General features: G+C 50.1%; 6 protein-coding genes across 6 annotated transcripts; 4 read left to right on the top strand and 2 right to left on the bottom strand.

Annotated features, from left to right (window-relative positions):
- Nucleotides 1-504: 504 nt before the first annotated feature.
- Nucleotides 505-1,494, top strand: PFICI_06653 (uncharacterized protein; the record flags this gene model as incomplete). Its single annotated transcript, XM_007835234.1, has 1 exon — nt 505-1,494. The coding sequence occupies one exon, from the start codon at nt 505-507 to the stop codon at nt 1,492-1,494; it is 990 nt and encodes a 329-aa protein (XP_007833425.1).
- Nucleotides 1,495-2,438: 944 nt separating this feature from the next.
- On the top strand, nt 2,439-4,510 carry PFICI_06654 (uncharacterized protein; the record flags this gene model as incomplete). Its single annotated transcript, XM_007835235.1, has 6 exons — nt 2,439-2,523; nt 2,651-2,998; nt 3,058-3,320; nt 3,400-3,980; nt 4,036-4,354; nt 4,424-4,510. 6 exons carry the CDS (start codon nt 2,439-2,441, stop codon nt 4,508-4,510), a joined length of 1,683 nt encoding a protein of 560 aa, XP_007833426.1.
- Nucleotides 4,511-5,865: 1,355 nt separating this feature from the next.
- On the top strand, nt 5,866-7,131 carry PFICI_06655 (uncharacterized protein; the record flags this gene model as incomplete). Its single annotated transcript, XM_007835236.1, has 2 exons — nt 5,866-6,307; nt 6,368-7,131. The coding sequence occupies 2 exons, from the start codon at nt 5,866-5,868 to the stop codon at nt 7,129-7,131; spliced, it is 1,206 nt and encodes a 401-aa protein (XP_007833427.1).
- A 142-nt stretch (nt 7,132-7,273) lies between these two features.
- On the bottom strand, nt 7,274-8,395 carry PFICI_06656 (uncharacterized protein; the record flags this gene model as incomplete). Its single annotated transcript, XM_007835237.1, has 2 exons — nt 7,274-8,270; nt 8,322-8,395. The coding sequence occupies 2 exons, from the start codon at nt 8,393-8,395 to the stop codon at nt 7,274-7,276; spliced, it is 1,071 nt and encodes a 356-aa protein (XP_007833428.1).
- Nucleotides 8,396-9,783: 1,388 nt separating this feature from the next.
- PFICI_06657 (uncharacterized protein) lies at nt 9,784-11,503 on the top strand (the record flags this gene model as incomplete). Its single annotated transcript, XM_007835238.1, has 3 exons — nt 9,784-10,229; nt 10,377-11,202; nt 11,273-11,503. The coding sequence occupies 3 exons, from the start codon at nt 9,784-9,786 to the stop codon at nt 11,501-11,503; spliced, it is 1,503 nt and encodes a 500-aa protein (XP_007833429.1).
- A 475-nt stretch (nt 11,504-11,978) lies between these two features.
- PFICI_06658 (uncharacterized protein) lies at nt 11,979-13,235 on the bottom strand (the record flags this gene model as incomplete). The annotated part of the gene is made up of 1 exon (XM_007835239.1): nt 11,979-13,235. One exon carries the CDS (start codon nt 13,233-13,235, stop codon nt 11,979-11,981), a length of 1,257 nt encoding a protein of 418 aa, XP_007833430.1.
- Between the last annotated feature and the right edge of the window lie 219 nt (nt 13,236-13,454).

A 13,454-nucleotide genomic window follows, 5' to 3' on the forward strand; every position in this document is an offset into this window, starting at 1 on the left:
GCATATGAAGACCTTGGGATAAAATGGCTCCGAAGTATATCCCAGAATGGTCATCAGCACCCATCACTATTCTGGGTGGTTGGCAATGCATCATGGATGATCCCGGCTTTCGACGGCTTGAACAGGGCGATGCAAACAAGGCACCATGGTTTGCGTATCGCCCGAACAATTTTAGTCTGCCCTCATGTTAATAAGTCGGACACGGACTTGGAATCTCAAGTGCAACGTATTCCCAGTAGCCGGTGCCTGGTTCCCAAAAAAACTCCGACCGATAATCCGAGTATACTAATTACCTTGCTCGTGGACGTTTTGACATCGGTACGACCGATGCTACTGCTACTACTACCTGATTACATCCATGCGAATGTCAGAGGGCGCTTTCATAGCTTACAGCAAATACATGGTCACGACTACTTGCTCATCTTACCGTGCAATTATTAGCGACGAGGAACATGAATGTATACAAAGGGCAATAATCACGCATCGTCATCATCTCTGCCTACCATGAACCGTAGTACCAAGGAAGTTCGCTTCAGCAGTGACATGGCAAGGCCGACATACTGCGAGTTCCCCCGGGGAGACGAGGATAATTGGCCCATGGCAGAAACGTTTCTACTCCCTGAGACCCCGTCGGCATCACCCAGTCCGTTTCCTGGATCTGGATCAAGGTCAAGGTCTAGATCCCGGAGCAATAACACCCAGGAGAGGATGGTGACGGCAAGCCCAAGCCCAAGTCCCATGAGGAGCAGTACTACTCTACGGCAATCCTTTTCCGACTTTGGCGACGGCGCGGTCCTCAACCCGGCCAACAAGGCGTTTGTGGCAACGGTCAACCTGGCCGCGCGCTCGACGACGAGAGGGCCGGTGCAGGCGCTGTGGAATCTGATTCTGTACAGTTGGTTCCCGCCCAGCGACTACATTGTCTGCTTCCCGGAAACCGGCGTGGATAACGGCGTGTGCGTGTCGGAGCTCCGGTGGGTCGCGCCGCCGCCGGCGTCGTTTATGCTGGGCCCTCAGCATTCCTTGTCCGTGTCGACATCTACTTTTCCGTTACCGGGTCCGGCGGCAACAGTAGAAGGAAACGGATACTTTGGCCACAGAAGGCGGAATCCGAGCATGGACGCCACCATGAGCGCGGGGACAGTGGCCAGCGCCGAACCGTGCATCTTCATGGTGCAGTGCTGGAGCAGCGCGGCCGACACGTCGGCGGGCTGGCGGGCGGCCCGCGAGGCCTTTGCTCGGTACCTATACGCTCGTGTGGCGCCCGGCCGCCGGATGCTGTGCGCCATTGCCGTTGGGGCCCGATGTGAGGTCTATGGCTGGGACGGCGCAATGGGTTCCGGCGTGCCCGAGATGGGTCGCCGGCACCGCGATGTGCTCGACCTCTGTGACATTGAGGGGCGGATCCTGCTGGAGAATCAGTTGGCGTTTGTAGAGAAGCACGGCCTGATTTATGCAAAAGCCACTCGGGAGTGGAGTGCAAGGGTTATGTAGGATAAATGAGGTGGAATGTAAGATATGATAAGGAAGGTACATGGAACATGATGCATGCATTGCGATTTGGAGGAATGAGACAGTTTGGATTCTCCCGAGACAAGATCACGGCACAAATATTTTAGCGAGACTGAATGACATTTCACTGCAATATGGCGAATCAGGAAAACGGGATTTGATTCTTGAGGAAGGATGTTCTTTTTTACATGGAAAAAAGTTATGGGATGAGAGGATACAACCTACCTAGGCTTTATGTATATTCTTGACATAACAGCTTTTCTCCTGTGTATGTAGACATACTTCTACAGGGCATCCGGTCGGTCCCTCGTAGTATTAAATCACTAGTGGCACTATACTGCCTGTGTGTGCATTACACATCTGGTGCCTGAGCTAGGCGTGGCTGGCAGTCAAGTCAGCCGCTAAGCCGCTGCCAACTGGCAGCCTTCAAGCTGCGACAGTTATTTGTCAGCTCTTGGAATCTGACACTTCCACATCATCTTTCTCGTATAGAGTGCATCAATACCTTTTTTTTATCGATATAATCATCTACACATTTCCTATTTGAACAAATGATTTGATACCTCCTGCTGTTGGTATCCAGAAAGAGTTGTCCAAACTAATTCATCAATTAAGAGCCGAAACCAATATATCTTCTCCTCTTCTTGACGCTTCGATGCACTATTCTGACCCTGAGCCCACGAGACCCCCAAGTACCTCGAGTAGTATTGCCCGATATGGAGACTAGCTCTCGTCGCAAGGTATAGCCTCACCTTGATCATTCCTCCAATCTGAGATCTAACCTAGTTCTAGGCATGTAAGTACTGCGGCCTCTTTGGTATATGTGGCGTAGCATGTAGAATTGACTCGGCTAGGCGATACTTGCTCCGCTAAGAAGATCAAATGTGACATGGGAAAGCCGGTGTGTTCTAATTGCCAACTGTACAATGTGCGCTGTGTCACCACAATCGTACGCAAGAGGCATGTGCCGTCCAAAGAACGGACGGCACACCCTCCGCCACAACAGACCAGGTTGGTACCGGTTTGGTGATCCATCCCTTCACCAGTGCTAATATGACATCAAGCTCGTCAAATTCAGAATCGCTAGAGGCTCGGCTATCCAGGATTGAGTCCAAACTGGACTCTATAAATTCTTCAGAAAAAGTTCCATCCCTATCTGAACTGCTGCTCGCAGAGTCTTCGGTAAAACCGGGTAGCGTGTTTGGTTCCACGGAACAGAGCACAACTACCGCGGATGTTTTGACACCAGAAAGTCTTGAAGATCAGGAATCTGCCGATTTGCTGCCCATGAGAGAGATACTACCCATCATCGATGCGTACTTTCGAGAGTTCAACTGCGTGATGCCGCTGTTTCATCAAGCATCGTTCATGAAATTATTACACGAATTTTGTTCCAGCACATCACGTAGGTCCAAGGTTAGCTGGGGAATCATTAATTGTGTTCTTGCGCTGGGATCAAAAGTCATGGCCATCGAAGCAGAGCCTTGTGAGTATACCCTATAATGATGTGTTATGCACGATGATTCTGATTATAGCATTATACAGTACAATGCGGCTTCTCCAAAGCTACTATTCAGAAATACGAAGCAAATGCACAAAGGTGCCTCGACGAATTCATGATGCGCGAAGAAGATACTCTCGGGATCCAAGGCCTCCTTGCTGTTGTTATTCTTCATCAGGCAAACTCCAATAGCAAGCCCGCTTTCATGCTCACAAATACGGCTATTCGTCAAGCTCACCGACTCCAGATGTACACTCGAGAATCACACGCCAATCTCTCTCCGGAAGAAGCAAAACACAGAGATAACGTATTTTGGATATGCTATTTAATGGATAAAGTAGATTATTTGTGCCGTTTGAATTTAGAGACGAACTGACATTTGACAGGATCTCAGCTTCCGTAACAAAACACCGTCTATCCAACTCGATATTGACTTGGACATCGACCTCCCTCGAGAGGATGGTGGTGGTGTTTTACAAAGTGTTGACGGACTGATGAAATTCAACTACTTTCGTTCCAGAGTACAATTGGCACATCTGGAGGGCAAGATATACGACAACTTGTACAGCATTCGGTCCAAGAAGCTGTCCCGCGAGGATCGGAGCCGCCACGTTGATCAAATCAGCGTGCTACTAGACAAGTGGCAGCAGTCGATACCAGTATCTTTGCAGGATGAACACATGATACATTGTCTCCCTCGAGTGGCCGCGGTGCATATGAAGATATTACATCATCATTATCTTCTTTGTCTCGTCTCCCTCCACGGTTTATACTCGATACACTCGGGGTGGATGAAAGCCATTGGTGTTTACGGACAAACCGTCCTAGCGAATATGGACAACAATACGGATATATGTATGCGGCATATGCAACCAGCGCTTCCTTCAGCCTGGACCAAATGTTGTGCTGCGAGTCGTCGAAGCATTCGATTGCTTGTCTCGGAACCGCGACAGACTTGCTCCTTGTGGTAATTTGCGATCTTTTCTTGAAACATGACCGGAACACGCTGACTAAGTATCAAGGCTGAACATGGGTGCATATTACTCAGGAATCATCATACTTTTGGCAAATTGCCAGTATTATCCTAGCCATGAAATGGCCAACGAGGACCACGAACTGGCCAAAGATGGCATCAAGCTCTTGAAGCATTTCGCGCATATCAAAGTCAATGATCAGCTACTGAAAGCCATGAGTATACTGGACGATCTGGAAATCATCGCTAGCAAGGCAGTTGAGCACTATGGTGGACTTCCCGAAGCCTCTCAACCCACTCCCATTTCCGCCCAGGAGACCTACTCGATCACACACGATATCTTTGGCAATGGCCTCTTTGAAAACCTGGTGAGTGAAAAGCAGTTACAAACTAAGAATTGCCAGACTGCCCGCTGCTAGTGTCTAACTCGCCTCTAGGCTGTAGACATTGATGACCATGAAGCCGCAATCAATCCTATATGGGAGGATGATGGCTTGGAGTTCAGCTATTCGATGACAGTGTAGTCGCTTCTCAAGTGCAAAATCCCCAGTTGTCGCAGCAGTCGACCTTATCATTCGAGATCACCTTCTCGCGCAGCGGCGACGACTTCCACGGACTTGGAACCCTCGATAGCAAAAGAAACAAAAAAACAAGATGAAGTTTCCTTTTTATGCAATATAACGCGAGTATTTTGTCGGGATCAAATGCATGCAGGCTAGCTCCGCAGCTTCCGCCGCCCCTTGGGCCTTTTCTTTCGGTCGATACCACTTGTCTCGTTTTCGTACACAGGCTGTACGATTAACGCCACTTTATAAAATCGCATTTCTGGAACCAAGGGCAGCAAGGACCAGAAAAAACATGTGAACAGACAAGGTAAATACTACCAATATCGCGAAAAGCTTCCGATAACAAGTATTTCGACTACTCTGATATGGCTCGCTAGGTCTGCACACGAGCCAAGGTTGAGTTGTCAGGCAGAATGCTCCAAGCCACCATCACCGCCACTTCATATGGGCTGCAGCTTGAATGCTGCGCACTAATAACGAATTAGACTTGCGTGGCATTTTTACACATGCAGGATTAAGCACCATCCGATAAACCCCGCATATTTTTCGCTGACTTCTTGTTACTCTTATTACATTTACCTACCCTTTGTTTTTTTTCTTTCCTCTTCTTCTTCTTTTTTTTAATAAAAAAATTTATAATATCTCAATTTATCATCTCCCAATTTCCCATCCCTGGTTGCATCCTCTTCATGTACTCTAGTATTGGTTTCATCAATGACGGACCTTGATATCTGTGCTCTTACTGTTCCTCTTACATCCCAGAAAAACAAAAGCATCCTCGAGATTCGAAAGCATGCTAAGGTTGGTTGTGCTCGATGTCTCATGCTATTGGAAATATATGAAAAATCCGAAGGTTTTCAGCCAACAAACTCAACAGCCGAAATATTTGCAGAAAGAGGCAGACAAGATTTGATGGTGACAATACGAAGACCTGGTATTTCGAAACAGCTGTTTGTTTTTGCAGCAGAAGGTATAAATGGTCCAGAACAGTACAACAACGCATTAAGCTTACATCATGACCAGGCTCTGAAAAGCTATTGCCTGAGATACCATATCGAATTATAACCGAGCGCACTTCTTCCAAAGCTTCTCTTCTTAGAGCCAAAACGTGGATAAATTCCTGCAACGAGAAGCACAAATCTTGCCGCCAAACAAACTCCACTCCCTTCCCAAAGAGACTAATCGACGTCAGTGGAAGGACTGTCAAGTTGGTGGATACCAACAAGCAATCGGGACGATACATAGCCCTCAGCCACTGCTGGGGTGGTGTTCGTCCAGCATGTCTTACAACCACGTCGACAAAAGAAAGAAACATGCGAAGAATTGGTTGGGACCTATTGCCCAACACATTCCGGGACGCGATTGAAGTCACGAGAGAGCTGAAAGTCCAGTTTCTGTGGATTGATTCTCTTTGTATTATCCAAGATGACGAAGACGACTGGAAAGAAGAATCATCAAAGATGGCATCCGTCTACCGGAACTCGTACTTGACAATCTGTGCAACGGCTGGCGAGAGTGATGACGCCGGTCTCTGGCACCGCTTACCTACTGGTACTTCGACGAAAGTTATTATCCAGCATACAGCGAAACAGTATGAAGTTTACTTCAGAAAGGTTGGCGTTACGAGGTTTCTGCATACAGATTCGGAATCTGGAATTCATTTAAGAGAAATTGGGCTGTTTTCCCCGCTCATCACCCGTGGATGGACTCTCCAGGAACGACTTTTATCTCCGCGACTACTACATTACGGTCATGGTGAGTTACTTTGGCAATGCCAGGAGCTGAACACCTGTGAATGCTGCTCTGGCCTTACAGGGGACTCTTTATACATGGCAGGGACAAAAAGATTTTCCAATGTGGTGCGTAATATGCAAACCAGTTCGTACCACGATGAGGTTGAGAATTGCTGGAGATTGCTTGTTGAACACTACTCGACGCTGAGACTTACATTATCCAAGGACGTGTTGCCAGCTGTATCGGCCTTGGCCAACATTTGCTCAGCAGCGCGGCCTGGAGATCGCTACCTGGTGGGCTTGTGGGAAAGAAGCATAATTGATGACATGTGCTGGAGAAAGATTGATGTCCTGACCAACCGACCAGATACATGGCGAGCGCCTTCGTGGTCTTGGGCGTCAATCACTGGACAAATCGGCTACTTTTCTGCATCGATAGTAAACAAGGCCTACTCGCGGTTGATACGGGCATCAACTCAACTCGCGGGCTCTGATCCCATGGGTGAAGTTTTGTCCGCCTCCGTGGTTCTCAAGGGGCCGGTCAGAGAAGCAATAATCACGGATGTTTACCCCCGTCATTTTCAAGTAGTCACTAGATTGGCCAGTGTTGACTGCTACGCCGACTCATGGACAGACTTTCGAAAAGGTCTGATCGAGTTTGGGGCAGCCATCTTTTGCCTCCGTTTAAGAAGCCATTTTGCGTCGGACTTGATCATGATTCTGGTGGAAGTCGATGGTAAGCCCAACGTTTACCAGAGAGTTGGTATAGTAGGAGTGAAAACCGACGAAGCCGATCAGTATTGGTTTGGGGATGATATTCAGGACAGGGAGATTGAGATTGTCTAGGACCGTATCGCCAAGGAGTACAGCAATGATACGCGAAGATATGCGGCAGAGATAGCGTGCCCGCATTCTCTTATGCTGGAAAAGAGAGCTACAGGACGGTTGTGCCTGAGTTCAAGAGGTAGAATAAATATCTACATCATTATCAAAAAGGTATACCGCCGTAACCCCGGGAATGCTTCGCCAATAACTCGAGAGAATTCGATCTCAAAACATCGGGCGCAATCAATGAACCTCGCACATTCGTCTTTACAAAGGTCTCATAATCACGAATCACATCAGCGATACCACTCTCTGGCCGGTATGGAGAATCCGAACCAAACACGATCTTGTCGGGGCTGGTAAAGTCCAATATGCCATTAAACTGCGCCGGGCTGGTCACGAGCGCCAAGTCCAGGTAAAATCTCTTCAAGTCCTCGGCCGCCTCGTCGGCTGTCACGTTGGACGTGCCCTGCGTGGCCGGCGACGCAATGCCAAAGAGCACGCGGTCGGCAATAAAGGGAATGGTCCCACCGGCGTGCGGCAGGATAACGTCGATGTCGGGGTGGGCCCGGAACGTACCGCTGATGACCAGGTCCACCGCGGCCCGGGTGGTGGCGAGTGGGTACTCGAGCGTGGGCTGCGGAAACCCGTGGCCGAGCCGCATGGGCACCACGTCCAGGACGCCCGGGTGCAAGAAGACGAGGGCCCTGTGCTTTTGCAGAGCGGCCCAGATGGGTCGAAACGTGTCATTGCCCGGCGTCATGCCGCCGTAGGAGCTGTAGACGCCCACGCCCACGCAGGACGGCTGGTGCTGGTACAGATGCTCAATCTCGGCAATGGTGCCGTCGATATCGCGCCAGTCCGGCAGCGCACCAAAGAAGCCAAAGCGGCCGTCGTAGGCAGGCGCCGTGCTGTAGTTGGCCAGGTTGGTGTTGAGCGTCCGCGCCAGTTCGCGCCCGGCCTGCCCCGTCCCGGCAATGGGCACGCCTGGTGTCGAGATGGAGAGGACGCCAAACGCTGTTCCGAACTCGTCCATTTCGGATATAGCAAACTCGGGCGACCAAAACGGCGTGGGGAAGCCCGACGGATCACCACCAGCAGCATTGACGGCTTCTATATAGGCTGGTGGAAGGGCATGGAGGTGCGTGTCAATTCGACCACTGTATGTGATTTGAGCGCATGTTTCGGTAGAAGTACGAAAGGACACTGACCTTGTATTGAATGCGTATGAGTTGGCTACCACCACACTGGTCAGCCATGCCTTTAACATATTTGGGCTCATCATGGTGATCTGGTTATCAGAGCAAAAATGGTCATCAGTCTCTTGCTTGCAAAAGGTATTCCTGTGGACAAGGTGCAATGATACTAAGTATTTATACTCTGAGAGTAGCGAAATAATGTGTAGCCATCGGTGCACTACAAAACTGTAAATAGAGGGTATGATGACAACGACAGCTTCAAAACAAAGGCACCAAAGCTTGTGCCTACTCAATGAAGATATTTGCAATTGTCATGCAGCTTAGAATTCGATGCCGACATGCTTGTGATTCTTGACACAGCAGTGATCAGCACACCGCCGAGGAGAGGCAAGTATGTACTGTCACGCTGAGACTAGTATTGGTTATTCTGTGTGCGGGATCTGCACCAAATAAGCAATTTGTGTTACCAAGAATTCGTGTTCAGAGGGGAGCAACTTGTGGTGGGAGATCAATTGGAGGTCAACCAGAACTGAAAGATTCGCTTGCCTAGATTATGCAAGTGCGCCGCGATACGGGACGCGGCACTCGACGAGAATCCTCGCCATATTTAAAGTGACATTTGAATGCCGCGGTTAATACTACGGCTTCCAATGGCATAGATAAGAAGCAGGAATGCTAGCTTTCTAGGCACGTGTAACACTATACCCGAATGTGGCAAAGTTGATTGGAACGTGAAGCCCCGGCCGCAATAGATCAAGTGAAAAAGGCCGGAATCCATTCCGGCCATCAGTCAGCCAAGGCCGGCTTGAGGTGGAGACAGCTCATTCAATTACCCAACTACCCCTCGGTGCACACGCCGGCACCATCATCATCTGACCTTTTTTTGTTCATTCAGCTGCACCGGGAGTTTTGGTGAGCTCTTGGCATTCAACTTGGACCTACATTGCTTGTACAATGTGCTAATACTTGAGGGCAATTTAGGCTACAATACTGTCATTTTGGAGATTTCACTGCCTCGAAATATCTGGCCGTGTTTTTTCGGGGTGATATACTACAATCGGAACCCCGGTGGCGACGACGAGCTTGTTGCTATGAGGTCTTGTTGGCATGGCATGCGATGGCGAATGGTCGTTTAGACTTTTGGCATTGACAAACAGAAACGTTGAGCTGCCTTATCAGAATGCAGTACACGTCACGGGTTCGCCCGACGCCGGCGAGGGTGCGTTGGCCGGAATGGTTCCGGCCACGATGTATATTAGCACACTGAGAAGCCAGTCGGTGGTGGAGTGAATCTCGACTCCCAAAATCTCCAGAAACAAGAAGCAAGAGCTTTAAACAAGGCCAAAAGGAACCTTTCACGTCTGCAAGTGCGATAAGCTCCCCCACAACAATATACAAATAATTTTCGATTATACACGACACATATTATTGCTATCAGCTACACTCCCCCATTTCTCGTGATTGTATTTCAACAATGTCTGTCTCACCTAAACAGGACTTTATGGTCCTGGATGATCCCAGGCCGAATGACATGTCCTTGCCCGCCTTCATGGTGTCTACCACCAGAGGTTTTCTACCACGCATGGAGCCCCTTGTCGACCTCCCCTCAGAATTCGACCATGTCGAGTCTCTCCTGTCCCGGATGCCCGTCAAGACCCTCTCCGGTGCCCCTGGTCTCTTGGCCGATGGTCGTTTCGGAGACGCTGTGCTTGACGAGCTGCCAGACCTGACGGACGAGGTCGACAAATACAAGGACAATTTGCCCATGGTCAATGCCCTCTACAGAGACTACTCTTTTCTGGCTTCCGCATACCTTCTCGAACCTTGCCACATGAGGTTTATCAAAGGAGAGGGCTATGGTCTTGCCCGGGATGTCCTGCCTGTGCAGCTCGCCAGACCAATCGCACGATGTGCTGAGCTGTAAGTCCACTTGCGTCTCTTTGTTTCCTACTTCCTCTTGTGACAACATAAGTCGTCATTGTAATCACCTCAGACTATTGCTCTCTACTTGCCCCAGTTTCCTTTTTGCCCCCGCCATATCCATTCATTCTGACCATGTCATCTCAGCTGTGGCTTCAAACCCTTCATGGAGTACGCAGGATCCTACGCACTCTTCAATTACCGCCTAGTCGACCCGTCCCGGGGGCTAGAGTACTCCAACTTGCGCCTCATCCGCGCCTTTGAGCACGGCCTGGACCCATCGTCGTCCGAGGCCGGCTTCGTCCTGACGCACGTAGCCATGGTCCGACATTCAGGTCTGCTCATCTCGGGCGTCATGAAGTCCCTCCGCAGCATCCCTCCGCGCCATGGCTCGTCGTCCTTGCCAGCAGCAGCAGACCGTGCGGGCTTCAATGACGGACTCGCCGAGATCCTAGACGCGCTGCGCCAGATCAATGCCGTCATGGAGACCATGTGGGACGTGTCCAAGCCGCGGTCCTATACATCGTTTCGGACCTTTATCTTTGGCATCACCTCGCAGTCCATGTTCCCCGATGGCGTGGTTTACGAAGGCGTGCATGACGACGACGGTGGCGGACCGGAGCAGCGCCGCTCGTTCCGCGGCGAGAGCGGCGCCAACGATTCCATGATCCCCCTCATGGATAATTTCTGCCAGATTGCCATGCCCGACACCCCGCTCACCGAGATTCTCAAGGACTTTCGCTCGTACCGCCCCGGCGACCACCGCGGCTTCCTCGAGTGGGTGCGCGAAGAGAGCTTGGACAAGGGTCTTCGAGAATTTGCTCTGGGACTGTCGCATCATGATGATCGCCACGACGAGGAGGACAAGGAGGCAGTACTCGAGAGTAGGCGGCTTTGGATCAAGATCTTGAACCAGGTCCGTGACTTTCGCTGGCGCCACTGGTGCTTTGCGCGGGAGTACATTCTCAAGCAGGTCAGTTTTTGAACGTCCAGATTGATTTTGGTCCATTTGAGTTGCACTCTGCCACTAAACAAAAGAATAGACAAAGCACCCCACCGCCACAGGCGGCTCACCCATTGTAACCTGGCTGCCGAATCAGCTGCAGGCCGTCATGGATGATATGGCTGAATTCCACCATGCCGTGGGCGGCGAGAATGGTGGGCTCGGCTCGGACTGCGCTGATATTATGGACCTTGTACATCGCCAGAGGGATACTTTGAGAAAGGAGGTTGGCAAGTTTTGCGCTGAGAGGGGCGTTTCCAAACATGTGTAAACGGCGTCAACGAGGCGCTGCCTGTTTCAGCTACTTGCTCTGTAGACTCATTATTCTGCCATTTGACTTTTGTGCTCAGTTTAGTAAACTGGTGCCCTTACTTCCGAAGCGTTTGAGTTCCAGAATCCAACTTCTATGCATTATTTTTAGATACGCTTCAGCGGCTGAGACATTGGAGATTTCACGAACACTACAACGGCTTCTAAGTTTCTACTAGGTCCAAGGCTCATCCAATGGTATGGAATGAAAACACAAGTAGGCCATAAACTGAAGCTGGAGGAGAATAATAAGTGCAACCCATTATGACAAAGACAATGTACGGGGCTAGGCGAAACAATTAGGAGCAGTAAAGCTTCTTATTACATTATTTGTTGCCCATGAATCATAAGGGGCAGTCATGAGAAGAAGTATGTCTGAACGCAATCATGAAGGTGGCATCTTCATCTTCGGTAGGAATAAGGCAATGCTGCTTGCTTCAAGAACACTGTACAATAAATGCTCCAACACCGTCCTTGAACTTGGATGATCCGACTCCGGCCTGTTCGAACTGCAGACCAAAACTCCTCACACTGCTAGCGAGCCAGGAGATATCGCGGCTGCCACTGTTGTTCTCAGGAAAACCGCACTCAAATGTGCCCAAAACCAGTTGATCGCCTGGGTAAACCTGCTGCAATGCAGTTTCATTCCAGCTCGACAACTCGTTGCTCTCGCCATATGGCGCAAAAGTCATTCCCGAATTCGACGATAATTCTTGTTCCGATCCAGTGAACTGGAAGCAGGGATAGCCTTCGGCGAGCTCACTGCAGAAAGGCAGCCGAAATTGAAGAGCACAAAGCTGCTGAGATGACCCGGCAAAATTGCTTGGGATGGAAAACTTGAACACGGTGCTGTCGTTCGTGGTAATAGAAGCATTGACGCCAGTATCCATGATTTCGCTGGATGTGCCCTCCTTGGCCGGAGATCCAATGGCGACCGGGGCCAATGAGGGGGCAGATGTCGATACTGAGCAGGTGGTCGGCAGTGTGGATGTAGTGTTTTCCTCAGCAATCGATCCTTCTCCTTCTTCTTCCCCACCTTCTCCTTCTGTCGTCGTCCCTACATCGCTTTCACATGCATCCACCTGGCCCTCTTCCTGCTCCTCGTCTTCGTCGTCCTCTTCTCCGTTCTCCTCCTCCTCCTCCTCGCCATCCTGCTCATCCCCAGCCTCTTCCTCCTCATCCTCCGCCGCAGGAACAGGACTGGACGCCGTGCATTCCCCAGTCTCGTCAGATAATACCAAGGAGACTTCAAGACAACCTGTGGTGTCTGGCTTTTCGGTTGAAAATATTTCATAGCTTTCTCCGCCATCCGATGAGCAGGCCAGATAGGTCCCAGGTCCACTGTCATAAACGAGCTTAGTTGTGCCATTTTCAGCGCTTACAATATCAAAGACTGTATCCCCAACAACGCCTCTCTGATAACATTGGAACTGGTATTTGGGGCTTTTGATAAAGCATTGGTTCCCTAATGAGTCTGCAACCTTGCCATCTTGGAGGCAAAATGCACCTTGCTGGAAAGTGCCCGACAGATGCAGGTGTCCAGTGTGGTCTTCCTCAACGTCCTCGTTTACTGTCCCGGCAGAGTCCAGCTTGAAACAGCAGCCGGAAGAGTCTTGGCGACGACCGTAGCGTAGGCTGGGCGCTCCAGAGACCAGCTGACTGGACAACAACAAAGCTGATAAAGACGTCTTCATGGCTGATTATTCGTGACTTAAAAGTATCGGGGGGAAATATTCTTCAAAGGGCAGACCGGCAAAGAATAGTACTGCCTGCACCAGACTTCGGGCAGGAGGGGACAATAAGGCGACAGCGACGGTTGAAATTACGTGTTTGCACTTTGTTGGTGGACACGATTGGTGATTTCAACGAGTTAATCAAAGACCGGAAAGAAACGGCTGGCCAATTTCTGTTTG

Source organism: Pestalotiopsis fici (assembly GCF_000516985.1).
Source record: "Pestalotiopsis fici W106-1 unplaced genomic scaffold PFICI_Scf_4, whole genome shotgun sequence".
NCBI classification, from domain to species: Eukaryota; Fungi; Ascomycota; class Sordariomycetes; order Amphisphaeriales; family Sporocadaceae; genus Pestalotiopsis; species Pestalotiopsis fici.